The sequence below is a fragment of the Jatropha curcas genome, chromosome 11, assembly GCF_041381405.1.
Source record: "Jatropha curcas cultivar XTBG-Jc1 chromosome 11, XTBG_Jcur_1.0, whole genome shotgun sequence".
Taxonomy (NCBI): domain Eukaryota; kingdom Viridiplantae; phylum Streptophyta; class Magnoliopsida; order Malpighiales; family Euphorbiaceae; genus Jatropha; species Jatropha curcas.
Genome location: NC_143161.1, coordinates 6,444,852 through 6,472,008, shown reverse-complemented (window position 1 = coordinate 6,472,008; position 27,157 = coordinate 6,444,852). Strand labels below are relative to the sequence as shown.

At 34.9% G+C, this 27,157-nt stretch overlaps 6 protein-coding genes across 12 annotated transcripts; 3 read left to right on the top strand and 3 right to left on the bottom strand.

Annotated features, from left to right (window-relative positions):
• Positions 1-219: 219 nt before the first annotated feature.
• On the top strand, positions 220-3,593 carry LOC105634511 (protein FAR1-RELATED SEQUENCE 5). The gene is made up of 2 exons (XM_012217380.4): positions 220-623; positions 921-3,593. The coding sequence occupies exon 2, from the start codon at positions 940-942 to the stop codon at positions 3,379-3,381; it is 2,442 nt and encodes an 813-aa protein (XP_012072770.1). The 5' UTR covers positions 220-623; positions 921-939; the 3' UTR covers positions 3,382-3,593.
• Positions 3,594-3,708: 115 nt separating this feature from the next.
• Positions 3,709-7,107, bottom strand: LOC105633338 (TPX2 (targeting protein for Xklp2) protein family). 5 transcript variants are annotated; one of them, XM_012215918.4, is made up of 9 exons: positions 6,828-7,107; positions 5,872-6,459; positions 5,443-5,784; positions 5,280-5,338; positions 5,119-5,193; positions 4,840-4,945; positions 4,636-4,698; positions 4,350-4,472; positions 3,709-4,213 (listed from the first exon to the last, which is right to left on the bottom strand). In XM_012215918.4, the coding sequence occupies exons 1-9, from the start codon at positions 6,900-6,902 to the stop codon at positions 3,977-3,979; spliced, it is 1,668 nt and encodes a 555-aa protein (XP_012071308.1). In that variant the 5' UTR covers positions 6,903-7,107; the 3' UTR covers positions 3,709-3,976. The 5 variants fall into 5 exon arrangements, with proteins under 5 accessions (XP_012071308.1, XP_012071316.1, XP_012071323.1 ...); XM_012215926.3 differs by having other exon boundaries at positions 5,872-6,456; positions 6,828-7,106; XM_012215933.3 differs by having other exon boundaries at positions 4,350-4,457; positions 6,828-7,105.
• A 1,299-nt stretch (positions 7,108-8,406) lies between these two features.
• On the top strand, positions 8,407-13,168 carry LOC105633330 (P-loop containing nucleoside triphosphate hydrolases superfamily protein). Its single transcript, XM_012215909.4, has 10 exons — positions 8,407-8,612; positions 8,686-8,758; positions 8,883-8,992; positions 9,166-9,309; positions 9,894-10,002; positions 10,093-10,451; positions 10,533-10,606; positions 11,216-11,520; positions 11,667-11,913; positions 12,528-13,168. The coding sequence occupies exons 1-10, from the start codon at positions 8,483-8,485 to the stop codon at positions 12,774-12,776; spliced, it is 1,800 nt and encodes a 599-aa protein (XP_012071299.1). The 5' UTR covers positions 8,407-8,482; the 3' UTR covers positions 12,777-13,168.
• A 506-nt stretch (positions 13,169-13,674) lies between these two features.
• LOC105633322 (peptidyl serine alpha-galactosyltransferase) lies at positions 13,675-19,679 on the bottom strand. Its single transcript, XM_012215897.4, has 8 exons — positions 19,135-19,679; positions 17,794-17,964; positions 17,135-17,378; positions 16,826-17,026; positions 16,037-16,512; positions 15,309-15,473; positions 14,918-15,161; positions 13,675-14,641 (listed from the first exon to the last, which is right to left on the bottom strand). Exons 1-8 carry the CDS (start codon positions 19,440-19,442, stop codon positions 13,970-13,972), a joined length of 2,481 nt encoding a protein of 826 aa, XP_012071287.1. The 5' UTR covers positions 19,443-19,679; the 3' UTR covers positions 13,675-13,969.
• Positions 19,680-21,488: 1,809 nt separating this feature from the next.
• LOC105633316 (zinc finger (C2H2 type) family protein) lies at positions 21,489-24,705 on the top strand. Of its 3 annotated transcripts, none has more exons than XM_012215885.4 (9): positions 21,489-21,632; positions 21,841-21,866; positions 22,110-22,194; positions 22,283-22,492; positions 23,392-23,514; positions 23,591-23,648; positions 23,745-23,818; positions 24,233-24,321; positions 24,406-24,705. In XM_012215885.4, the coding sequence occupies exons 1-9, from the start codon at positions 21,588-21,590 to the stop codon at positions 24,473-24,475; spliced, it is 780 nt and encodes a 259-aa protein (XP_012071275.1). In that variant the 5' UTR covers positions 21,489-21,587; the 3' UTR covers positions 24,476-24,705. The 3 variants fall into 3 exon arrangements, 2 of the variants coding, with proteins under 2 accessions (XP_012071275.1, XP_020534969.1); XR_002284347.3 differs by having other exon boundaries at positions 21,517-21,683; positions 23,745-23,952; XM_020679310.3 differs by having other exon boundaries at positions 21,541-21,683.
• A 304-nt stretch (positions 24,706-25,009) lies between these two features.
• LOC105633300 (Myb domain protein) lies at positions 25,010-27,086 on the bottom strand. Its single transcript, XM_012215873.4, has 4 exons — positions 26,867-27,086; positions 26,029-26,136; positions 25,532-25,596; positions 25,010-25,420 (listed from the first exon to the last, which is right to left on the bottom strand). Exons 1-4 carry the CDS (start codon positions 26,957-26,959, stop codon positions 25,273-25,275), a joined length of 414 nt encoding a protein of 137 aa, XP_012071263.1. The 5' UTR covers positions 26,960-27,086; the 3' UTR covers positions 25,010-25,272.
• Positions 27,087-27,157: the final 71 nt, after the last annotated feature.

Below are 27,157 nucleotides of genomic sequence, written 5' to 3'. Positions count from 1 at the left end.
AAAGTCTTCTTTTAGACGTTTCATACAGTTTTTTTTTTTTCAATGTTTTGGTAAGCTAAATTTGATCTATTTAATATTCTGAAAAAACTATTTTTTAATTTATTATAGGCAAAAATAAATAAATATTTTTTTATTCTATAATAAAATAGAAACATGAAAATAAAACGATTTCAAAAAGAAAAAAACAAGATAATAAATGAGGTTCTATATAATAAATTGATAAGCGATAACGCTAAGGTCAAGTAAAGTTCAGTTAACCAATAAGAAATAGGCAATCCAAGTCAACAAAAAGAGCACGTGAAATACACGTGAATCATAGCCGTAGGAAACGCCAATTCGTTTTAGTCCATGCCAAGAAACTTTCCATTTTCCATTAAATCCCCTTTCCTGTAACCGAACAGCTAACCACGAAACCCTACAATTCTTCCGATTCTTTTCTTTTTAGGCTCACTTCTAAATTTACCCGCCATTTCCACCTGAATCTCAAAATAATATATCCTCCGTCAAATCCTCGCCGGAGCATCCCAATTTTTGCACCGCTGCAACACCGGTGCTTCTTCTCTCTCTCTCCCTCTCGATCCTGCGATGCATTTTAAGTGATAGCGCAAAAAAAATTTTGTCCTGTAAGTGTTGATCTTTGGAACTGCTGCTTTCTTTTGTATTTGCTGAATTGGTTATTTTTACAGTGAAGCATTCGTATTGATTTCATAATAAATTTACGACCTTTCTTTGTGAGCTCAGTTTCTTTTGTAATTAATTTATAATGTAATGATCTTACTATTGGTGTACTCAAGATGATCACTATATTTAAATTTACTTTTTTTTCAATCTTTTGAATGATTTCAAGGGTTTTGATTTATAGTTATTAATGGGTGCGTTTTTTCTTACTGATATATATATATTTTCTTTTTTACTTTAAGATAATTATAATAAAGATCAATGGATAGTCATGAACCTGATACAGCAAGTTATATACAGAAAGAGGTTTCAGAAAATAATCTCCAAGCCTCACCTGTAGTGGAAATAGCTGTGGATAAAGAGCATCAAGGCGCACAAGTTTCTCTTTTTTGTGTTCACAAGAGTCTGGTGGTTGTTGAGAGTGAGCATGATTGTGAAAGTCATGGAGATGGTTCTCCTAATGACAAAAGTAGTGAGGACTGTGAAAGTCCAAAATCCTCTAACAAGTCCGAGACATCCATTGAGGATGAGCCTGAATCTCGGAGCCCTAATGTTCCCTTTATTGAGGAATCACAGAATGGTGCTGCTATAAAGGATGAGGAAGAAGTGTATTTGGTGCCCAAAGTTGGTATGGAGTTTGAGACAGAGGATCATGCATATAAGTGTTATAGTAGATATGCTGTTCTAGAAGGTTTTAGCATTAGGAAAGATTTTGTAAATAAAAGTAGGATAAATGGTGATGTAGTTTCCAGAAGATACACTTGTTATAGACAGGGTTATCGGCCAACTAAACATGTTACAAATGTGAGGAAACCCCGGCATGAAACTAGAACTGGTTGCTTGGCACATATGACCATTGCTCGCCAACCCAATGGAAAGTTTCGTGTTACTCGTTTTGAAACACAGCACAATCATGAGTTTGTGACTGCTTCTACAGCTCACATATTACCATCGCAGAAGAGGTTGACTTTTGCCGCAGCAGTTGAAGCTGACTTGGCTAAAAGTTCTGAGATGGATGGGGTACCAAAACTTGGAATGGGTTTTGACTCGGAAGGTCATGCATATGAATTTTACAATGCCTATGCTGGGGGAGTAGGTTTTAGTGTTCGAAAAGATTATGTGAATAGGAGTAAGATAGATGGTGCTGTGGCATCTAGGAGGTTTACTTGTTTTAGAGAAGGTTTTCGGCAGAAAGACAAACGAGATTTGAATGTGAAGAGACCTCGGAAGGAAACGAGAATTGGATGTATGGCTCAACTGGTCATTTCTCGTCAATCAGATGGTAAATATCGTGTCACGCATTTTGAAGAAAAGCACAATCATGAACTTGTTGCTGCGTGCCGGGTTCGCACATTACGCTCACAAAAAAGACTAGCTACAGCTCAAGTTGAAGGGAATGAAGTAGATGGTTCTACAATGCAGACAAAGTTAGTCTCTGAGTTATTATGCAACAAAATAGGAGACCAGGATGTACATAGATATCAATGTAGTGATTACAATAATAAACTACCTTTTAGACGAATGAGAGATATGAAAGAGGGAGAAGCAGAAAGGTTGCAGCAATATTTTCAAAGTAAGCAACTGAAAAATCCTTCATTCTTCTATTCCATGCAACTTGATGCTGAAGATCGGATAACTAACATGTTCTGGGCTGATGCAAAAATGATGGTGGACTATAGTGATTTTGGGGATGTGGTTTGCTTGGATACAACCTATAGACTGTACAAAGATTGTCGGCCATTTATGGCATTTGTTGGGGTGAATCATCATAAGCAAATGGTGGTCTTTGGTGCTGCCTTCTTATATGATGAAACCATTGAATCTTACAAGTGGCTCTTCCAAACTTTCATAGAGGCAATGTCTGGAAAGAAACCCCAGACAATCCTCACAGATCAAGATGCTGTAATTGCTGAAGCTATTTATTCGATGTTACCTGAGATGCATCATCGAATATGTGTATGGCATATGTACCAACATGCACTTAAACAGCTTAACCACTTGTTTGTGGGCTCATGTTCGTTTATAAATGATTTAAGGAGTTGTTTTTTTGAGCATGAGGAGGATGGGCCTTTCATGAATGCATGGAATCAAATGTTAGATGCGTATGGTCTGCGGGAAAATGAATGGTTACATCATATGTTTAAAGAAAGAGAGAAATGGGCCATACCATATGCAAGGCAAATTTTTTGTGCAGACATTACAACTGCGCAACTTCATGCAGATCTTACTGCTAGCTTGAAAAGATATCTAAAGTTTGATTTTGATGTGCTTTCGTTTTCCAAGCATCTTGGGAAAATGTTGAATGACTGGCATTACAAAGAGTTGGAGGCTAATTATGATATGAGTCGGCGATTGCCGAGACTAATGGGGGATGTGATTCTCTTGAAGCAAGCAAGAGATATATACACTCCGAAGATATTTGAATTGTTCCAGCAAGAATATGAGACCTCTTTGAATATTCTCATTAACCATTGGACTGAGAGTGGATCAATGTTTGAGTACAAAGCAAGCATATATGGGCAAGAACAAGAATACACAGTTGGTTTCAATTCGTCCAAGGAGATGGTAGCCTGTAACTGTATGAAATTTGAGTTTATGGGAGTTTTGTGCAGTCATGCGCTGAAAGTTCTCGACTTTAGGAATATCAAGTTGCTCCCAAGTCAATATATCTTGAAGAGGTGGACAAGAGATGCAAGGGTTTGATAGTTTTACGGACATTTCAAATAACCGCAATTAATCAGACAGTAGCCAATTATTTACTGCTTATGGCTACTGTTCCAGTGATGCTACTGTAAATAGATAGCGGCCTTTTGATAAATATTGTATTAACTAACACTTTATCCCATCTTGAATAACAATTAATGCATGAGAGAGAATAAAAAATTCTGAACTGTTTTAGTCTTCTTGCCCTTTCCTTTTCAATTCCCTTTGTTTTAATACAGAACTTCCGTATACTCGATCAATATCATGCATCTAACGCTAACTTCCAGAGTTGAATATTTTGAGTTCTTATCTATCATATCAAACAAGTTCAAGAAATGCTGGCTTTAGATTCACAGAGGGATTATCTTTCTACAAGTACAAATGGTAGCTTACTTTCTTAGGTTCTGCGTGGCCTAAAATCTTATCCAGTTAACATCTGGGGTACAATTATCTTTACAATTTCCTACATTTTAAATAAATGATTAAAAGAAGAGTTCCTCCGCAAAGATGAAGGAATTTGCTATCGTTCATAGTGAATGATACACACCATTCACTTTTCCATAATCCAAAACCTACAACTAATTTTTCTCTAAATCTAAACTTTCTTCGGCACTTTATGTTGTTCATACTGAATATTTGGAGAAGTATTCTCACGAGTGATTGATCTGAGTCGTGAAGTTAAAGAACGCAAATTGCCACCGTTCTTTCCCATTCCATGCTTAGGGCCACCATTCTTGAATGAATAACTCAGAGATGGTTGAGAGGTTCTCTGTATGATGCTAGGAGAGGGTGTCCTTGCAAGGTTAGGTGACTGAGAATGCGTCAATGGAACCTGTAAGCAGACATAGCGGAAACTCTGAATGTTGATGGAAAAAATCTTTCCTCCTATTAACTGAGCAAAATAACAAACTACTTGCAACCATTGATTCCAATTTATATAGAAGTACACAGCCATACGCAAAAAATACCTTTTCAATTGGATTTTTTTTTGCTCTCTCTCTATAAAAATCTGGCAGCGGCCTAGCCTTAAAGCAAAGGGTTTGACGCAGTTTTTTAATTTCTGTTTCTGCCTTCTCCTGTTCAAAAATACTCTAGATCAATAAAAATTGCTTACAATCAATGACTTTTGGCTCATTTTACTAGAATTGTCTCTAGAAATAGCAAGCAAGAACCTCAGTTGAAACCTAATTAAGCAAAAGAGAAGGAACTCCTTATATAATGCTCAAGAAGTTTGCTTCACAATGCTATATTTACCTTGAGTGTTGCTTGCAACTGAACCTTTTGTGCCTGGTTAGCGTTGAATTTCTCTTCAAGCTTCTGTAAGTAGAGGAAAAAAAATTGGTGGAATATCAGGAAAAGGCATCATATAATAGTAGCTAAGAAAATGCAGAAATCCTCCTATTTATTTATTTTTTTTTTTTTTTGGAGGAAAAAAATGAATATAGTTCTGCAGCTTGCCTCCTTTCTTCTTGCAGCTCTTTCTTCAGTCCTGAAGCTGAAAGGTGTAGTGGACAAATTTGGGGACTGAGATTTATTTTTGCGGGCGCTCATAAAATTTGAGCAACTGGCATACAAAATGAAAAACTATTAAAAATAACTCAAAATTCCTTCTAAGAAATTTCCACATGCATCTTCGAGCGATCTATATGTTTTGCAGTATAACTAAGTCTGAAATTAGCTAATTAGACAACTTTTAGCCAATAATTTTATATGGTTTATAGATGTCAAGCACATTACTCTGTTGGCAGGAAATGCCATCTTGAGCGGACAGTTTTGCTTCCAGATGCCAAGGGGTGAAGGGGTGTCCTTGCCCTGAAATTTTTAAATATCATAGAACATAAAGACCTCAGAAAATTGGAATTTCTTTGTTTCTTTGTCAAATTTGTTAACATTCATACCTTCTATCTTCTGACTGAGGAGTGGCTAGGGTATGTTTAGGTTCTCTTAGCACAGGTACCTGTAATTCAAAAATGAACCCCATTTTAGCTTGCTACATAGGGATTTTCCTGGTTTAATTAAAAATTGCAATGAAGAAGCAACAAAAATAGGAAAAATAGGCACCATTGTTGGAGTTTTTAGAGGAGTTGTGCAATCTTTTGATGCCTTATAATTAGAACCCATTATAGAATTATCAATTTTTCGAATAACTGATGAAGTTATTTTATTTATTCCTCTAACAGGAGTGAAATTCATTGACTTGTGAGTTGATTTCGGAGTAGATTTCTTCTTATCCAAGGCGTCTATTGTACACTTTTTGCTGATCGGAGTAGAATTGTTTTCCTTTTTTGCACGAACTGAAGCTGCAGGTTTAGCTGGTGTAGATGGCATCCTAGATGCCTTACCACAAATCTGTAGTTTCTTCTTGCCCATTAATGTCAAATCATCCCGAGTAGAAATAAAATCCTGCAAATCGAGAAAAAAAAAAAAAGGTAAATTAATGCCTGTTAATTGAAATAAAGAAACATAAGTTCTTTGCAATGACATTATTACCTTTAATAGAGGTTTCTCCATTAATTTAGATCCAGTAATCTCCCTTTCTTTCACTTCTTCCTCACTATCAGCAACACCAAACTGGGTTAAAGTTTCAAAGTTTACAGAGTCTTTCCCAACAGCTGGGTTTTCTGTCAATGTATCAACTTCTTCTAACTTTCTGCTTTCACATATAGGCATTTCAACGAGCAAGTTATGTACATCGTCATTCGGAAGAACACTTGCCTCGGCATTTATAGTCTCCTTGACGTCTACTTGTTTATAATCAAGACCTAATTGGGAGTTTGTATTCACCTCTCCTGAATCTTGGACTTGAACTGCATTATCATCTTGAACTTCAGTTTCATTTTTTTCCGCCGCAGAATTTGCTTGTTCAAGCAAAGCTGCAGCCTTTCTTGCAGCAAGATTCTTATAATGTGCTTCAAAGAATGCTTTCTTTTGTGCAACAGAGCCAGGACGCGAGAATCTTTCAGCTTCTTCAACGTATCTGTTATTAGAAAAGCTTGACCATTTTTCCCAAGCTAAGGATTCTGACATAAACCTTCCAAAAGAGACGGACTGCCCAAGAACATGAAGAGGATTTCCCTGCTAAATTACAAGAAACAAAAAATTTCACTTAGTTGTAATTAGTGACAAAATTTTAAGTTAGTTATTTTAAATTCCATCAAATTAAATTCACTGGAGTAACATGAATGGATAAGATTACATACCAAAACATAAAGATATGAAATTTCAAATAAATTTTATATACAAAAAAAGTATAAAGCTCAACTCCAAACTAGTTGGAGATGGGTTATTTCTTCTGTTTAAGACGAAAATTTGTGTGAAGTGTGGATCACAAAAGGCAGAAATCAAAGAACCCATTATGGATTTGAAAGAATTATTAGAACCCAATAATTGAAATTTGTTCGAAAGACAAAGATAAAGTGCAAAAATGCAGACTTTGAAGAACAAACCTCATTGGACTCATTAGGAATGCCAGCAACATAAGAGAAGGGCTGTTGTTGCATGAGACAAGTTGGTTCCCCCATGGCCTGTTGTCTTTTGGCAACTCAAAAAATCTTCCAAAGTTCGAGCTCTGTGGCCTTGTTCTATGCTAATGATAGCATTTCTATTGTGTACCGTTCGAATTTGAATTTCAAATGGAAAGTTTTTGGGTATATGCCGTGGAAAAGCAGGCAAATTTAAATGAGAAAAAGGAACCTGGAGGCTGGAGCAATCTTTTTTGTCTGGATGTGGGGTCTCTAACCCATCATATTATATAAAGAGCTCCAGCCTCTAAGCTTTTCTTTTTCAACTTCCTTTTGGGCCCACATTGTGAATTCCTTCAACGTCCATAAAGTTAGTTAATTTGAATTTCAGGGAATCCCATCGAGTTGGTGATTATGATTTTTTTTTTCACTTGTTAATAAGTTTAGAATTTTCCCCACTTTGGCTTAGGTGGGATTGCTTCACATTCCTTCAAGAGTTCAAATCTTGGAATCTATCACAGAGCACAATGGTCTATTTTTAATTAAATGATAAAAAAAAAAAAAAGTTTAGTACAATATGGTAGTATAAAATTAGTTTATTGAAACAAAATTGAATTTAGAGATTATAACAAATAAGCTGTTTGCTCTAGGCTCTAGGCTCGGTGTGCACACATAAAGATGGAATAGGAAGCAATTTGAAAAGTTGCTCAATTGCAATTATTTGTGGTAAACGACGCCGGACTTCAAATTTAATATTAGTGGGATTGAATACAAATTTTTATTTGTCCAAACACTATTTTTGGAAGTGCTAAATGTTTTATGTTGTGTGTTTTAAATACTTGTACAAAGTAAATTTTTGTTTTTTTACTTATGAAAATATCAATACTCACAAAAACTAGATACAATAGAAAATTAAAATCTCATAAAATTGAGAAGGAAAATATTTTATTGTGTTTAATGATTTGTATGATATGATTATTCATGTGTAGAGACGATAACCTAGCGTCAAACGAATTTAAATTTCATTTTGAATTTCAATTGTTTTTAGGTTAAAACCATTTCCAGTTTTTTCACTTTTGAGTTATATCGTTTTGAATTTCAAGTGAATAATAAGTTCAGTGAATTAGAAAATAATTTTAAATTGACTTTTAATTTAAATATGTATGACATGACGAATCAATACTAATACTTTATACTGTATTTTTATTGTATTTTAATATACATTATATTGGATATATATGTGAGAAATTATAAAATTTTTATTAATTTAAATTGGGTCAAATTGGTTGACCATCAGTTATGTAGGATTAGCTTAGGTTTAATTGAAGTTTAAAAAAAATTATGCTATATTTAGCAGGTTGAGGGTGTAATGTAATGTTGTAATGAAATTCACGCAATAATAATCACTTATTTGTAGCCTACGTAAGTCGTTTCCAACAAATCAAACAATGCAATTTCAATACATCGTTTGGATACAGCGTAATGAGATTGTCGTTCGTGTCATTTAAAGGCCATAAAACGTCGTCGTTTTTGCCTGATAAACCCTAATACAAAAATTGGAACGCCAAAAACCCTAAAACAGAAGGTCCAACTATCACAGAGAACGATAACAAAGAGGAAGAAGAAGAACAAATAAACTCATGGATACAAAAAAGAAAATGAAAGGGGAACGCGAAGAAGAAAAAGAATTGAACAAAAATTCAGAAATATTCGCATCCTGCTCTTTCTCCAGTTTAGGCCTTCACCCAACCCTGTGCAACGAGCTTCAAGGTCTCTCTCTATCTATGCAGATACGTTTTTTAATTCCTAACTTTTTGGGCAACTAATTATACATGTAAAACAGAAAGATTGGGTTTTGAAGCTCCAACACTGGTTCAGGCTCAAGCTATTCCTGTTGTTCTCTCTGGTCGTCATGTGTATCCTTTTTTTCTCTATATTATAATATAAACGTAGCAAGTTTATCGAACTTCATTATTTAATTCTCAATTTTCAGCTTCTGGGTTTGTTTCCTTTGTTTGTTCTTTAATGTAAAATTCATAGACTTGTTAATGCGGCTACTGGTACTGGCAAAACTGTGGCCTATTTAGCCCCAATTATTCATCACTTGCAGAGTTACAGTCCAAAAATCGAGCGTAACCAAGGAACTTTTGGTATGTCCGTGTCATTTCTTTTGCAACAATGGCTGATCAAGTCTTTCTTGAGCTAAAAATTGCACAAATAAGTTTTTGACTCTATGCCTATTTTGGTTCTGTCTACTTTCTGTTTTGCTAGTTTATAAGTCATTGCTTATCTCAATTTAATTTAGTCAGTATCCTGGTGGTAGCGTTGGTCCTTGTGCCTACGCGTGAGTTGTGCATACAGGTTTATGAGATTTTGCAGAAGTTGTTGCACCGTTTTCATTGGATTGTTCCGGGGTATGTAATGGGTGGTGAAAAAAGGACTAAGGAGAAAGCTAGGCTGCGCAAAGGTAGAAACTTTTGTTACTTTATTACCTTGGCTTTGAGATCCATTTCTTACAAGATTGTCATTTCTTGAAACTTTGTCATTTATTGCATTTGCATTTTGAAATGACTAGGACTGAAAGCGGCTCTTAGGTTTTTGCAGAATTGTACACAAAAACTTGCCTTTTAGTGGGAAAACAAAGAGCTCAAATACCCAAGCTATATGCCTATTGTTCTCCTAAAATTTGAAGACTTAACCTGTTCCATGAAAATTATGATATACGTTATGTATGCTTGACAAATTGTTTTGTAAATATTTTGATTTGATTGTCCTTTCTGTTATCAAAAAAAAAAAAAAACTATGCTTGAAAGTTGATGAAGGCTCATTAATTGAAATTGATTGAAATCAGCAAATGTTTATTATACTTATGCATTTGCTCCTTCTTTTGATTGAATTGGACATAGACTTCTGACTATGAAACATTTAACTTAGTCAGGCCATTTACTTTAATTTAAAGGTTTGCAAGTGAATCCTTCCTTAATGCATGTGCAATAGGTAGCTTTTCTATGTTGAAAAGAGTAATAAATATTGCATTTTGGCTCATTTCAGGTATATCTATTCTTATTGCGACTCCAGGGCGCCTTTTGGATCACTTGAAAAATACATCATCATTCATGCACTCAAATTTGCGATGGATAATATTTGATGAAGCAGATAGGTATGTTTTACATATATGGTTGAGTTACTATCTTTTGCAAAAGATGTGTAGTGCTGTGCTCAGGGTAACTTTGGGTGAACATTTTTACAGAATCTTGGAATTAGGATTTGGCCAGGAAATAGAGCAGATACTGGATTTGCTGGGCTCTAGGCTAACTGAACCTGTTGTCAAGGGAAATAAAGTCTCCAGCATCTCTACTTCTCAGAGGCAAAATCTGCTATTATCAGCTACCTTGAATGAAAAAGTAAACAATCTTGCTAAAATAAGTTTAGAAAATCCAGTTATGATTGGTCTTGATGATAAGAAGATGCAACTGGATCAGTTAATTGAACATACTGAATCTGTAGAGTCTAATACGGATGATGAACTAGAATGTCCCAGCAAAGTAACAAACCCTTCAACTGGAGATTATAAACTTCCGTCTCAGTTGGTTCAGAAATATGTGAAAGGTATATGTAAATAGAATGTTTCTCCTTCTGAACCTTTGTTGCTGTTTCTGATATGAGAAACCTGACTGAAATTCTGCGCAGTGCCCTGTGGTTCGCGGCTTGCAGTACTTATTTCCATTCTAAAACATCTGTTTGAGAAAGAAACTTCCCAAAAAGTAAGGTTACGTTTCAAGTTTGTACTGTTCACTGATATAATTATTGTTTTCCCTTTTGCTCTTTGAATTTCTATTTGCAGCTTTTAGTTGGCATTTTATGTATTGGTATATCTTTGTGTTGCAGCATTTGTCACTGTCATTTTTTCCCTTCGAAGTAGTATCTCCACATGAATTAGTGAGCCTTAATATTGTTGAGCTAAATTTATAATCTATAGTGAAAACATTCAGTTATGATGTTGAGCAATAAAGGAGTATCGTTTCAAGTTTATTTATCACTTCATTATTATAAGCCTTGCCTCTATTATAGCTGTTCTGTAGGCGGTCAATTATCTTAGAAGTTAGAAACTAATATCATCAATTTATCACAAGTATCAGCTTTAATATTTTCAAGCTTCGACTTTAATGCACTTTCTAGATAATTACCCAATCCTCTTACACCATGAAGAGTTGTATATTCCTGATCCTGTTGCTTTTTGCTTCTTTCTGTGAATAGCTTGTGCTGGAATTATGGGCATGTTTTTCTCCTCTCTTGGACTGTTCATACATGATCTACTTATAAGTTTTTGGTTCACTTGGCTTGTCAAGTTCGCTCACATACTCAATTTACAGATTGTGGTGTTCTTTTCAACATGTGATGGAGTGGATTTCCACTATTCTTTGTTAAGTGATTTCCGCTATTCGCCCAATTCGCAATCGGAAGCTGAGGGTTCAGAGATGTTTTTGAGATGCAAAATTTTTCGGTTGCATGGAAGTATGAAGCAGGAAGATCGACGAAGCACATTCCAAGCCTTCAAAACTGAGAAGTTGGCTCTTCTTCTGTCCACAGATGTAGCAGCTAGAGGCTTGGATTTTCCAAAAGTTCGATGCATTATACAGTATGATTCTCCGGGAGAGGCTACTGAATATGTGCACAGGTTTTGGAGACTCCTTTCTGCTGTAGTTTGTTTGCATATTTCTATTTCTTATCAGCTGTTTATATGTGCTCAGTACATGCATGTAGGCATTCTGGTTAAGATTGGATGGACAGTCCAGCATGATCTGACCTATGATCATGGTGCAGGGTTGGTAGGACTGCTCGGTTGGGTGAAATGGGGGATTCCTTGCTATTCCTACAACCAGTTGAAGTGGATTATCTACAAGACCTGGGGAAACATGGTGTGTCATTGACAGAGTATCCCATCCTCAAAGTGTTGGATAGTCTTCTGTTGCATGGACAGACTCATCGCACCAAGAAGTTTGTTTCTTTGGAGTTGCATCCCTGGGTGTTATCAGTGCAGAAGGCCCTTGAATCATTTATTTCAGTGCAGGTATGAACTTCCCAAGATAATTTTGTGTATTTTTTTTCTAATACTTCTTTCCTTCATCTTATTGCAGAAATTCTGACTTTGATTGTGCCTAACTTTTTCTTTCTAGTTGTGTACTGAAGTTTTCAATCCTTATAATTTGTGCATTGACATCTGCTTTTGTTGACAGTTGTACTCCTTCCCAAAAAATTGACATCCCTAATGTTAGTTAACATTTGGAAGCTCATTAAACTGCTAATCTCCACCTATTTGCGGTCCAGGGTATATTTGAGTCTGATTTGCTCCTTTCATGCTATTATTTCCTATATCAAACCCCTACTAGTCTAGACTTAAGGCTTTTTTGTTATTGTCTGTCTTATGTTTGTTTGTTACTTAATCAATCAAATGATTTTAAAAGTTCTCAAAATTTTTTACCAAAAATTTTTTTCTTTCTCAAAATCCTTTGTTCCTCATTTTATGCGGTGCTTATTTCTTGCTGTTATCGAACAGAACAGAAATGGTAATAAAGAATTCATAAAATCGACCCCAACTACTTTGGGATTAAGGCTTAGTTGTTGTTGATGTTGTTTGCTCCTTTCATGCTCAAAATTGATGTGTTGCTATATATCTTTCCTCAGCCAAGGATGAATAAGTTGGCCCAGAATGCATTTATCTCTTGGGTCCGCGCATACACAGCCCACCGAGGAGATTTGAAGAGAATATTTATGGTGCAGAAACTTCACTTGGGGCATGTTGCCAAAAGCTTTGCCTTGAAGCAACAACCATCCTTGGTTGGAAAATCATTCCAAAAGCAATCAAAGAAGAGGAAGAGGGATCAGAAGCAAAAAGGCCTGTCAAAAAAGAGGAAGATAACCGGTAAAACATGAATGCAAAATGTGAGGAAGATAATTTTAGGACATGGCAAATTGGCAGACAGATGCTGAACTCTGTTGCCAACTATGGGCATGCTTACCAAAACAGATTTGGCTGCCATTTACTGCTTAAAACTAGTAGTTGGCAATTTGGTAACTGGCCATGAAGTTATGGGAAGAACTAGGCGATATTTCTGCATTTTTGTGTTCTTCTGCAACTCATTGATGCGAAGCTTATGGATATAGTCTACCGAAGATTATTTTTGACTCAAAAATCATACTAAGTATAGATGAGTTTTGACTTGAGACTTTGTATTAGATTTGATGATTGTATTTTTGCTAGATAGAGATTGTACTATTGCACTCTTCTAATTTTAGACGGCTACAATGCCCTGAGTTTTCCCCAACCAATGGCAAATTGAATTCCTTTTTTATTATGACAGCATTATTGGCATTGTATAAGGTTGTAAATGTATCAGTTTCAGTCATTGCTTTGCGAATAAACACCAATGAACACCGAAACCACCGGTTTTAGCAGCTGACAAATCGGTTAACGGCCAAAGTTCGAACATCTGTTGATAATTGCAGATTTAGTTTCATGGTTTAAGAATGGTGGAGAAGAGTAGACTGGATAATTGGGTTTCAAGTTCCTCCAGACGAGTCCCTTCTCGAGCATACATTGACATAGATGTTTAAGACAAAAGATTAATTAAATTGTATAGGATGGGTGAACGTATCCATTAGAATCCTTCAACCAAGTCACATCATATCCGATGTTCCTTCAGGTTGTCTTCTTCCTTACGCTTTGTCATCGATCCAGTTTCAACCTTCGTAGTAGTGGTATCATCAAGCATTTCTGTACTTAAAATGAAATAAAATTTTCTTATGTTAACAATAGAAGGGAAAACGAAAATTACTAAAAAAGGTTTTCTAAATTGCTCAGTTGTCACAATGGAAAAATTGCCATCCCTTCAGTTTCCATGAGATTTTCCTTCTTTTAGCACATTGAGAGAGGACAATGACAAGTCAAAAGTTACAACAGTGGAAAGAACAGCCAAAACTTTTCTGATGTGGTGTCATCTCTTCTCTTGCAAAAAATATTCTTAGTACTGTTTTGCTGTATCATTATACGACTTCTTCAAGTTTCCTTGAGACCATGATGCTGGAATGTCCAGTCTTGTATAACTCACTTGAACTACAATTTAAGGTTATAAAGATGATTCAGCATTGCGAAGAAGCCTTTCACGGCCATTCATATCCAAGAAACCAGTATGTGATCTTCTCTTGCTTCTATAACCTTTTCCCCTGGTTCCCTTACTTCTATGACCTGAAAACACCATGAACATGACTATCACGAAACCAAAACCGGAAAGTGCCCATAGGACAATAACCCAGAATCTCAAAGAACTGAAGAGTCCGTCTGTTGTAGCAGGTACGGATGAATCCTGAGAATGTATTATTGTTACAGGGTTGCTCTTAACGGCACTACTTTCATCGATTATGCCAAATTTCCTTGAATTTACAGCATTTTTTCCTGTATCCGAAATTGAGTTGGATAATGAGCTAGGATCAGGGCAATTTTTCTTCTTGTGATGCAGAAGAAGTGCTTCATTTAATGTCTTTCCACATTCTATGCTAAGTAGGTCTCTGTGTAAGATGTCTCCATCAGTCTCGTTAAGTGTTGAAGGATCGGGAGGATCTGGAAACTTAGCCCAGCATTTATTGACCACATCAGTATCTCTCCAGTTTGCCTTGTCAAAGCTCCAATTCCCAACTTTAAATTCCAAACCATAGTGGAAAACTCTGTAGTTAACACCAGGCTCAGGGATATATCCTGGGTATATTAATATCTCCCTGCTTATAACATGCCGTAGTTGCAACTGCATGTACAAAGAATAAGTGAATAAACGGTAAAATAATTTTTTATTACTAGAGCAGAGTAAAATCATCAATTTCAGAAACAGAAGAAACAATTCTATTGATGTTTATATTCTCTAAAATAAATAAAAAGAAGTCAGTAATGGACATTGAACATGTACCCTGTCATGATATGGAACACTCACATACAGGATTTTTCTCTACAATATTCAGTTGCTATGTCCATATTACAATACTACAATCGACATATGGAAGGCATTTATTGGAAAGTGACATACCTCTGCTGCACCAAAAGAGTAACCATACATCTCACTAATCCAGCCAGACTCATATATATCTCCAGTGATATTTGTGGCATAATGAGCTTTGTCTGCCCGGACCTCCTCAGTTTTATGCAACCACAGCATAGCAAATTTTCGGAGATCTTCTATATGCATGATGATTACACCCCCAACCTTGTCGCAAGCATCAGGATGGCTTGTATGGAGTTGTGCAAGCACATTATCACAACCAATAAGGTAGCTGACATGCATAAATTTAATTATCAGCCACAAATATCATTTCTTATGCAACAAAAAGCCCACAAGTGGCTCCATCCCTCATCTCTCTCATGCACACATTTCTTATGAAGTATACACAAGCTTAAGGAAATTGAAACTTTTGACTTACTCATAGGGAGTTGAAACTGGATGGCCTCGTGCTGCTTTGAATTCCCAGGGTGTGATTGGACCCCTCAAGATCATATCAGCATCAAGAATAACTATGAACTCAGCATCTATGTTCGCATGATTAAGCCAATGAAGTACAGCAGCTGGTTTATTAATCGCCGGATACCTGACAAAGGCAAGATTTAGAATTGTATTCGTTGGAATCTGTTTTCATCTTTTTGGATTCACCGTACTTGTTAGGTTAACGAAGGTGGCTGAACTGACTGGTGCAATAACACAATCTCAGGCATACATGTAGAAAAGAACTGGTTCGGCATTTTAGGACAGCCACTCTGGGGACATACCAAAATGTACCAAATTCTAGATTTGCCCCTCCTAAAACTCTTCCTGGCCAGCACTAACCTATTTTGCTCAGAGTTGGATAAAGTTTTGTCAAACATTTCCATTAAAAAGTTCATAATTTGAATATATAGCACTTTATGAGTGCCTTACCAGGCTTTTTAGCTAAAACAAAATCCTAGGATGGTTTACTTCAGAAAACATAGTTCCTCAACATTTTATTTAAAGCAGCATTTGACATGACAGAAAATGAAAGGCAGGAACACCAAGGGTACACGCATTATGTCAAGAATCAAAATGGTGACATGTATGTGCTGCAATTAACCTAGAAAGACCAGCAATGCAACTACTGAGGGCAAAAGAAATAGATATGAAGATAACAAAATTTACCAATCGCCTGTTAGTGGATGTCGGCTCATAGAAGGAACATAATGGGTAGGAGCCAGATCGTGGCCTGTATACCGCTTTAATTCTTCATCCGTACAACTGAGAAGCCGTGTGATATTTCCAGGCTGGCCACTTAAATGGAAACTATGCACAAGGCCTACAGTCTGCCAATCAAAATAAGGAGTACATTCTGTGGAAAATATGGTGTGGATTTTTGGATGAGGTTTCTGAGGTTCATCAATAACCTGTCGCTCTTTTGCAGCCTCCTTAGTTTTTACACTGTCAGGAGTAAGAAGTTTCGGCCGAGTTAATTCAGCAAAAGTTTTGCTCTTTAAAAAGCTCAGGTATTTTGACCATTTTGGTTTAGAGCATCCATCCGCAGCATGTTGCAATAAGAGACCTTCATTTAAAGTATTGATACACTCTATACTCAAAAACAGTCCTCGCCTTTTATTTGGATCAGATTCCATAGATTTTACCTGCAAAATGCAAGACCATATGTTTCAATATTACCAAATCCAATATTTAGCCATAAAACACCAACATATTGAGAATGAAAATGTGATATTTTGATGTAAGATAGTACTTGATATTGAAACAAGCATGGACAGGTGTTGACCATCTAGTCAGGGCTATTCAAAAGGTGACCTTACTGACTTGATGTGGAAACTTTGAAAACAAAGAACGGAAATGCATAGAATATGCTTTGAAAACACTGAGCAAGTTTCTTTAGAATACAAGCAGCTTCATTTGTTAAAAGACATTACTAATTTTGCATCTTGGCTCATATACCTCTCTAGGGTAAGGAGGCTCAGGGAAAAGCCGATCACAATCATAAACAATATCATCTTCATGGTGATCCAATTTACTGAAAGACCAATTTCCCACACTAAATGGCAAACCATAGTGAAGTAGAATAGGTTGAACGCCCTCTCTTGGAATATAGCCTGGGTAGATCATTAAGTCATCATTAATCTTGTGTCGTAGTCCAACCTGAAAATTAGCAGTAACCAAAATATAAATATAACAATAGAAATTTCTAGTCCAGTAGTAACAAATAAGAACACAGCTTTGCTCAGGGAACTAAAGAAACTGACTCACTTCTGCAGCACCAAATGAGTAGCCATACATCTCACTTATCCAACCTTGACCATAGATGTCGCCAGTTATATTGGTTGCCCAGTGGGCTTTATCTTCACGTACTTCTTCTGTCTTTGAAAGCCACATGGGTGCTAATGCTCGAAGATCATCTATATGCATGGCTAAAAGCCCACCAACCTTGTCGCAGAGTTCTGGGTGCTTTGTGTGCAATTGAGCCAGAATGTTGTCACATCCAACCAAGTACCTGAATGGAAATTGATCAAATAATTGCAATTAATACAAGGAATATCTACCATAATTACTTTAAAGGTTACAGGCAAGACATATTTATTACTCAAATTAGGGAATGAAATAACAATTTTATAGAAAAAACTCTAAGAATGTCCAAATTCATCATCCAAAACCCGGACGAAAACACTCCAATTCTAAATTATTTATGTTCCTCTGAAAAGCGTGATTACTGCGAGCTGGAAGAATGTCAAGTGCAAAAAGTTAGACAAAATATAATGCAGAAGCGTCCAATGTAACTGGCAGGCCAGCCATGAATAGTGGACAATGTATTGGGAAGAAACTTGTTTATAAATATTGCTTAAGCACTCATCAAGGGAGAAAACTCATATTTAGTGCAAAACACCTTTGATTGAGATAAAAATTAGTACCCATAATAGGCTGCAACAGGCCTGCCTTTCTCTGCACCAAGTTTCCAAGGAATAATTGGACCTCTAATGATCATGTCTGCATCTAGAATGACAACCCAATCGACATTATCTGCATCTTTACTATGTTTCAACCAGTGAACAATTCCAGCAGGTTTGTTGATTGCAGGGTACCTGAAAAAAAAAAAAAAAAAAAAAAAAAAAAAAAAAAAAAAAAAAAAAAAAAAAAAAAAAAAAAAAAAACAAAAGTAGCACTTCATTTTTTTTTTCTGTCCAGTGTAAGGAAACTCCAAAAGAGCTTCAACTTTCATCTAAGTTTTAGAGAAAACATGTGTTTCAAATGCAAGCAAGCAGAAATATAGCAAGAAAAAATGTGCATTGGAACTTGGCAAAGACATGATCAGAACTAATTGAATATTGACTTAACGGCACATAATGAATTTCAAAGTTAGATTCTTTGGCAAGGACAATATTAAAATGCCAATAAGAAGGACCCAGAATGAAGCAGAAGAATATAAGAATCAGGAAATAGAGGCCCAAAAGTCAAAAAGAAGCTTAATTCCTTGAGATTATGAGAGGTATTAAAGCTAAGAACAGCCATCTGACTTCCATCCATGTTAGAAAAGTTAAAGCTAATTCTTAATGAAAATATTGTGATGGCAATAGAAGAGGGGCAACCACTTATGAACATTGCAAATGAAGAAGGGGTACAATTAAAAGTCTCAAAAAAAAAAAAAAAAAAAAAAAAGACAACAAAACAATTCCAACCAACCCAGAAATAAGACGCAGCAAACTGTTTCGATCATGCTGTTTTATCCAAGCGTCTGTTATTTGGTCTAGTGTTGAACTGCACTGATGCATCATTAAAAAGCACAGCTAGCTTTTGCACCTTTTATTTTGTTCAAAATAATATCCAACCAAATATTACATTAATGACAAATACTTTGACAGCCTCATTCATTTAGAAAAATCAAACCTTCTCTGGCGTGTTCTCTAATAAGTTGATGCTGTCCCAGGCAAGAGTAAAATGGAATACTAAAATGAAATTTGAACCAACTATAAATAGAAAGCTCATAGTTTTGATTTGAGCAAATAAGCATTGAATATCTAAACAAAAAAGAAAGGTGCCCATTTCAATAACCTCTAATCCAATCCCAATTTCAACGCAAAGAAACAACTGAATAACTTTTAACATATAAAAACAAGTCATAGAGACAATGAAACCACCCAATTGGTAATCGAACCACAATGATCACTCAACTTTGACTTCAATACTTACAGTAACAACCAACAAATTACACGTAACTTTAAAAAAATGAAAAGAAAAAAGAGATTGAGACTCACCAGTCGCCAGTTCTGGGGTGTCTGCTCATGGAGGGCACCTCCAGAGTAGGAGCCAAATGCATACCTCTATAATTCTTCTTCTCCTCCTCCGTACAGCTCAGTAATCGAGTTATGGGTCCCGGTTGCGCGGCCTTCTTGAAACTATGCATGAGCCCCACCGTTTGCCAATCAAAGTAATTCTGACATTCAACTGAGAACAGAGTATGGATCCTGTTCGGTGCCTTCTGACCCGTTTCAGAACCCGACCCACTACCAACCCAAAACCCCAATTTTAACAAAACCAATATCAAAACCATGAACTTTGCCATCGTAGCTCAAATTCAAGGCCTGATTCGAAATGGGTTCTCTCGAAGATCTAAATTTCATTGATCTTGACAGATATTCAAAAAGTCAAACCCTGAAATTCTTCATTTTTTTCATCTAAACACATAAATAATAATAATAATGATTAGGTAGTAATGGTGAGTACGGAGTAGGAAAAGCTTACTGTTCCTAGTAATGATTGATAATACTCGGGGTTTAATAAAGTAGCAGTCAACTTTGCAATTTTCTTTGATCAATTGTCTTATATTAAAGATTTGCAAATGATTCTGGAGTTGAAGTAGGCATAGCGAGTTTATTGAACTGCTGTTTTCGGTTCACCGAACTGAAAGTTTAAATTTTTTAAAATGTTGAATTTGAGCTGAGTTTTGAACCGTCGATGTTGGTCCAGTTTCAATTCCAACCGGTTTCGAAGTGGTTCCAATGAACCGACAGTTCCATTCACGATTTTCGGGGATATATGTTTATTTTTTTTAAAAAAATCGGTTTTAATGTTATATCTTTCTTTCATACATATTAATATGAATTTAAAAAATATTGATAAATTTTATTTTAAATAAATTTTAGAATGCTTATACTCTTATATGAATAAAATTAATTAATTTTACAAAATAATCAAATAAATTATCACTTTATTTTGTTTAAATATTATTAATTAAATAAATTATAAGAAAATTTTGAAAAATGCTTCAAAAGAATGTAATTTTGAACTTAACAAACGATTTAAAAGCGTAAAAAATAGTTAAAAATAATATAAATTTAGATTAAATATTTTTCTCTTTTTTTTGCCATTTTATTTTTAGATTTTTAACTTTTAAAGTAAAGTGTATTTAAAAAAAAATTCTTAAGTATATCATATTTTAAAATTCACATGAACTTTAACCGGCTCTTGAACCGCTAGTTCCAATTTAAAATTTTAAACAGCCTGTTCAGTCCGATTTTGATTCATCTACAGTATAATTCGATTTTCATTTTTATTCCGGTTTGAACCAAATCGGTGGCCAGGCTTAAATTAAAGAATTCTTTTTATTTTCGGCGCAGCCAGTAGCTACCGGCCCACCTGACAGGAACAATTGAAACGACATCGCTTTGTAAGATTGATTCATGTGGGTTTTTTTTTTTTTTTTTGTGCATATTGTTTATTATTATTATTTATTGAGAATTGAAGTCTTCAAATTCTCAATAATGGTAGGATCGGTATAATTTTCCAAAATCAATTAAAAATAGTAACATACATAGTATGTAGCTATATTTTCTATTAATTTATTAAAATCAAAATTCAATTACAAATCGTGCATTTATATAAATTTGAATTCAATCTCAAGATATAGTTGTGTTAAGAATTTATTGTAAATATTTTTTTTCAAATATAATTAGGATTGTAAATAAATTAAATCATTTATTAGTTATTTAAATTTATCTCAAAAAAAATTCACTTGCTTAATAAATGAGTCGAGTTTAAACATTAAAATGGAAGCTGGTGAATTAATTCACGAACTTTATAATTGAGCTAACAATAATTCAATAAAGAAATAATTATCTATATATATATATATATATATATATATATATATATATATATATATATTAGTTCAATACTTTTCAAAAAAAAAATCATTATTAGTATTAGAGGACAAAAATAACAATTATTATTTAATTAAATCAAAAAGACCTTAAATTAGGTAAAAAAATAAAATTTATGAAATATCAATAATTAACTTTAAATTATTATCTAATTAAATTTCAAATTTTCATTATTTCAGAATAAACATAACAATTTCACTTTATTGTAAAAAAAATTAGGAAAAACTATTTTAAATAAATTTATCATTTAATAATAATTTATTTCGATTTTTAGGAAAATCATGTTTTCAAATTAATAATAAAAAAAAAATAGAACATGCTAATATGAAAAAACGGATTAGACTGCAATTGACAAAAGCAAGCAAAATTTCTAAAAACAAGTCGAGGAAGTCCACAGTATCTGACGTGGCAACTTTTGATTGGTTAAGACATATGGCACTTTCCTTCTTGCAAATTTCTCGATTTAGGGAGACAGAAACAACCGCCATAGCTATTGGTTAAATGCTCATTATCTGCGGTTCTGGAGAGCGAGAGATGCCAAACGAGATATGGGGAAGTGTTCAAGACGGCTGGTCGTTTTTCTATTTCTATGGGTAACAAATTCTCACCTTCTATTGACAGTTTCTTCTTCTACTTCACCTCGGGTACTGCTTAAACAAAATCAATATATACTGCTTCAGTTCTCTTGTTAGTCTTATTGCTTGTCCAACAAACCAAAAGCCCTAATCTTTTGGTGCTTCTTTTTATCTTCTTCAGCGACAAATTAGAGCAGTAATTGATTTTCTTTTTTATTGACTTCAGGGTTATCAAGAATCTGCAGGTGCAAGGTAATATCACTTTGATGCTTGTTTCTTTAATTGAAATTAGGGTTACCATTTCACCTGTTGATTGGATTCTTGAATTTGTTTTCTTTTGTTTATGGGATTAAATGAATGAATGAATGAATGAAACTGCTATGGATGATATCAATCTTTTACCAGAGTAATTAGGGCGGTGTTCTTTTCACAACGCTATAAAATAATTATGTTTCCTTTTCAAGCTTTAGTTAATGTATAGAATTTGATGTTTAGAACACTGAAGCAAGAGCAGGGACATGCCCATGAAGTGCATTGTTCAAGAGAAAGGAGTAGGGCAGCATGGAAAATAATTGAGGAGGTACTGGAAGTGATCAACTCTAAATTGAAGAAAAATGCTTGTTTTTTTTAACTGAGGGTTTTTATTTATTTGTTTATTTTTGGAGCAGTATTTCATGCCTTTCGTAGAGAAGGAAAGATATCACATTTCAACTAGGTGTAGGCTTCACCCAGAAAATGACTTGTTCAGAGATCAGGAAGAGCACAAGATCCATCAGGATCTACATGATTGGCGATGTGGGTATTGTAAAAAGGTTTTTTATGATGAGACGTATCTTGATAAGCATTTTGATAACAGACACTATGATATATTGAATGTGGTAAGCTTCAGTAAAACAGTTTCCTTTTTTCTTTTATGGTTTTTGACAACATTTGCTTGCATTATGGTTCCACTTTGTTTTGGGTAAATTTTTCAGTTTCATGTATTAATTTATGAAAACAACAGATCATAGGCCATTGAAAGTTGACTTGATATTATGTGGGATGTTTTCTTAACATGGATGATCCCATGCAGCATGCTCAACCATGCTAAGTTACTTCTCCAGAATATCTTTCTTATCTGGAAAATACATGTAAAATATATTAACAAAGATTTTGAGAAACTTTAGATATGGTTTTGCTTCTTTCTTGGATGTTCTCTGAATCGCATGTCTAAAACAGGTGGCCCATTATGTTAAAGAAGTCATGCCTGTAGCATCATGGAAGTCTATCGGTGAATTTTGGTTATTCTAGTGTGACCCTGTAAAGTGGATATGACTTTCCAGCAAAATTAGGCCAAGGAAATAGCAAAATATCGGTCCATCTTACTTTTTTTTTTTTGGCAGAAGAAGGAAAGGATTTGTTCTCTTTTCCATCTTTAGCTTTAGGATCCTGAGTTTAGATAATTTCCATGACAGAGGAAGCTGAAGTATGAAATTTTGAGAAGAACATGTCACCTTTGATTTGTCTTAACCTCTTAATTTAGCCCATGGAAACCTTGAATTGTGGTAGTTCTGGTCTCGTATTTGTCTTACCCTCTTGCAACTTAAATCAAGTTTTCATATCTTGACAGAGCTGGTGCACTGGTTTTACCTGAGATTATGTTTATGTTTCAGTTTGTTTGCCAAAGTTTATATCTATGCCGATGGGTTTATGGCTCTGGTTTCTTTTGAGGAATTGCCGACCACCCTTTTAATATTGTAAGTTGTAATTGAAACATCTGATGCTTGTGCTGAACCAGAGTCATGGTAGGTGCTTGGCAGATGTATGTGGTGCACTACATTGTGACCTTGTGATGGATTCTGCAACACGAAAGACCAAGTGTAATCCTGCGGCAGCAGCAAAGAATAAACATCTATGTGAGGTGGGCACTGGTAATACTTGCATGTTTGTGAATTATGTTTTATGTTTTGTCATATCAATATGATGATCCAATGCAGAGTCTAGCTGATAGTTGTTTTCCAGCCAATGAAGGTCCTTCAGCACATCGCCTTAATGGTAATTTTTCTTCCTTTGTGTACTTGGAGAAGTTGTCATGTACTTAGTAGCTTGCCGAGCTTATCATGTTTTTAACTGATAAGTTTGAGTTGACAGAGTTGTTCTTGCGTCAATTTTGTGATGCCCACACTTGCAATGGTCGTCGGAAACCATTTCCCAGAGGGGGCGAGGTAAATTTCAACTTCTCTGGCTTGTTTTTGTTCTGTTTAAGGAGATATCAAGTAACGACAAAGCTCAGATTGATTGGTGATGAAGTGGCAAAAAGCATTTTTGCAATCCCTCTTTATTTTCAAGCCTATAGCCAGTTAAGTATTTAGTTAATGAAAACCTTTCATCAGTTGACTCATGCCTATATCAGACAACTGAAACAAGTTAGGTCTAGTTTACTGGTGAAGTGGAATATTTCACTGAGCCACACACTGGCGTTGACATTGTGGTTAGAACCATGCATGAGACATTATTTGGCATCTTATTGACTCATGATTGTGTTATTCAGCATGCTACAAACTCGGAACTCCATGCTTGATTGAGGTTTGTTGATTATTCTGTTATTTGCTTATTCCTTTGCTGTTTCTTTCGTGCAGAAGCAAATCAGTGTAGTGTACATTGTAATTTCTGTCATGATTTTGATGCTGCTGTTGCTTTACTATACCTTCATGTACTTGTACAAGAGGTATTCATTTCCTGAACTCTCGAATTTTCGTGAAATTTCTTGCTCCTTTCAAATTGCTTCAAATGTTTAATTATTTTGCTGCAGGGGAATAAAAACGGGCACTCAAGGGCTGCGGCGCATATCAAAGGGTGGACAGAACAAAAAATCTTCATAGACTGTCCATTTTGGTTTTGATGTTTGATGTACCTTCAATTCTTACAGAAAAAAACTGTCCATTTTTGCACTTTAGGCATACTATCAACTGTAATTTTCCGCACCCTGAATCATGGAGTGGGGAAACCAGATAGGGAAACAAGTGAAGAGTGTAGCATAGACCGTGAGTGATGTAAAGGAACATGTTAAGCGACTTACTTTTCTGAATACAAATGCTTTTCTGAATACAAATGCTTTATTCATTGGAACTCTCATTTTTATGATAACAAAGATTTAATTAGGGTGGAAAAGTTGGAATTTGAAAAAATAAAATAATGTTTTGGAACTATGGTCTAGGAATTAGACACTCAATGTGCTTCTATTGCACATTAACACTTCATAGCTTTAGCTGGTAATTCTTATTTGAGGAATAGGATATCATATTCCTGTACTGCTACTGAAACATATCAGTCGCTCATCTCTTTTTTTGCTGCGTTCTTTGTTTTTTTTTTTTTTTTTTTTTTTTTTTTTTTGACCTTCAACATGAGAGCATAAATTGACAACCCAACAACCAAGTTTATATATTTGAAGGTAAAATGGCTTACACAAGTATAATAGGTAAAAACTGAGTAAAACAATTGTATTTCTAGGACTTCATGCATAAGCATGTTTTGATTTTTTTGGCCTGCTTCAAATATTACATAACATTTGAACTTCTCAGCATCAGAGCATGAAGGAAATCTTTTATCAAGTATGTGCAGCTTTTTGTTCATTATCCAACATGAATAACCAACTAAGACGATCAAAACAAGCTGTCCATCATTTTCTTTTTGGTGGATCCCGGCTAAGTCCATGCTTCCTCAGTGTTTTGATATAATTTCTCATCATGGTGAACTTATTGCTACCAAGGTGATAGAAATAATCCCACGTATAGATCCCAGTTTTATGCAAATCATCAAATATTATCCTAAATCATGCAGTCAGAAGCAAACTGACATAAATAAACAAAAACACGCTGCTACAAGTAGGTTTGTATATATGGAATAAAGACAAAAACACGAGCTTAAGCTGGAAGTACCTTACCCCATAATTCCCTACAGGTTCTGCAGACATGATACCCACATGACGCCGCCCAAAAATCACCTGATTAAGAAATGCCAGGCACTCAAACAGTTAATCATACTTAAGCCACAAGCTAGTTCATGCCAATACGAAAGTATATTTTCGTTTCTTTTACTTGATGTTTACAAAAAAAGGAATGAGTGGATGCTGGTGAAGTGAATTAACCCAATATGTATTCATATAGTAGGATTGCTATTACTGTTACTACGTCTAATGCTAAGTTGAAACTTGCCAAAAATTACTAACTTAAAATCTCTTAACCAACTGTTGTTATTTATTTTAAATTCCAAGCATTCAGATGATTAAGAAAAGTAACATGTGAAGTGGTAGATAATTTGAATGAAGAAATATATTTTATATAGGAATTAAAGGGTAAATAAAAATAACTGAACAGAAAAACAATAAAATTTAAAATAGGCAAAGAATAATAGTTCTCAATTCTGATGAAGCTACCTTCTCACCCCCAATTGACCTAGTTTTCCCATCAACAGCTGGACTATGTATTCTTAAAAATTCAGATGATAGATTAAACTTGCTACCATTGGCAAATTCCACCTCTACCTGTAGCAAAAGATTGAAAATAGTATAAATCTGAACTAAAAAAAAGCTAAAATTCCATAGAATAGCCAGACAACAAGCATGCATAGAAGATAAGAGGAATATATATAATGGTAATTGCCGTACTAAAATAAATTAATTTTTGCAAGAAACTTCCAATACACAAGAACAGTCTGTCATGGGCAATTAGCTTTGTTCACAAGCAGAAAACTACATGACCATTTCACAAGAGACAGGATCAAACATCCAAAAGAACTCAAGCAAGCCCACAGCTTCAGATAACTGTACTCCAAATTTGAATATCACAAATGCAAATCATATATCAAAACAAATAGGAGCGAAATGTTACAAATACTCATTCTCATTCTCATTTTCATTTTAGAATCATCAATAAAAATGCTCAGTATCAAGTTTAAATCAGCATTCAAAAAAAAAAAAAAAAAAAAAAAAAAAAAACAATACAATCTTAAACAATCGTAAACCAAAATTTGATTAAAGGGCAGTGTACCAATAAAATGAGAATCAGCTGTAAACTACAAGCTTAAACAATTGATCAAATAAAGACTGAAGGGCCAAGTGGTTTGAAATCAAATCATTTGGAATAGCTAATAAACCGATTACCCCTTACACATAGAACCAACAAAACCCCAGAAATAATAATAAAGAACCAAACCAATCCAGCAAAATAAAAGACTATACAACTGGAAAAATTGAAATAGAAAGAAAAGCTTACACATTTCGGTGCTTGCAGTGTGAATCTAGTGAGGCGTGGGGGATCCAAGCTTGTATGGATCAACCTGATTGCTCGCTGTGCTGCTAACATCATTCCCTTCTTCCTCGGATTTCTTCTGAATCATAAATGTTGTTACAGAAACAATAGCCCATCTTAAGTTTGTAGAGTTTCACGGACGCCTACCTCATCGGGCTTCTTTCTGAAAGGCAAATTGTTAGTTTACATAAACGTAGGCTTTTTGTGTATGGGCTTTGCTTTGTTCAAGAATTTGAACTCTTTGTGAACTTTTAG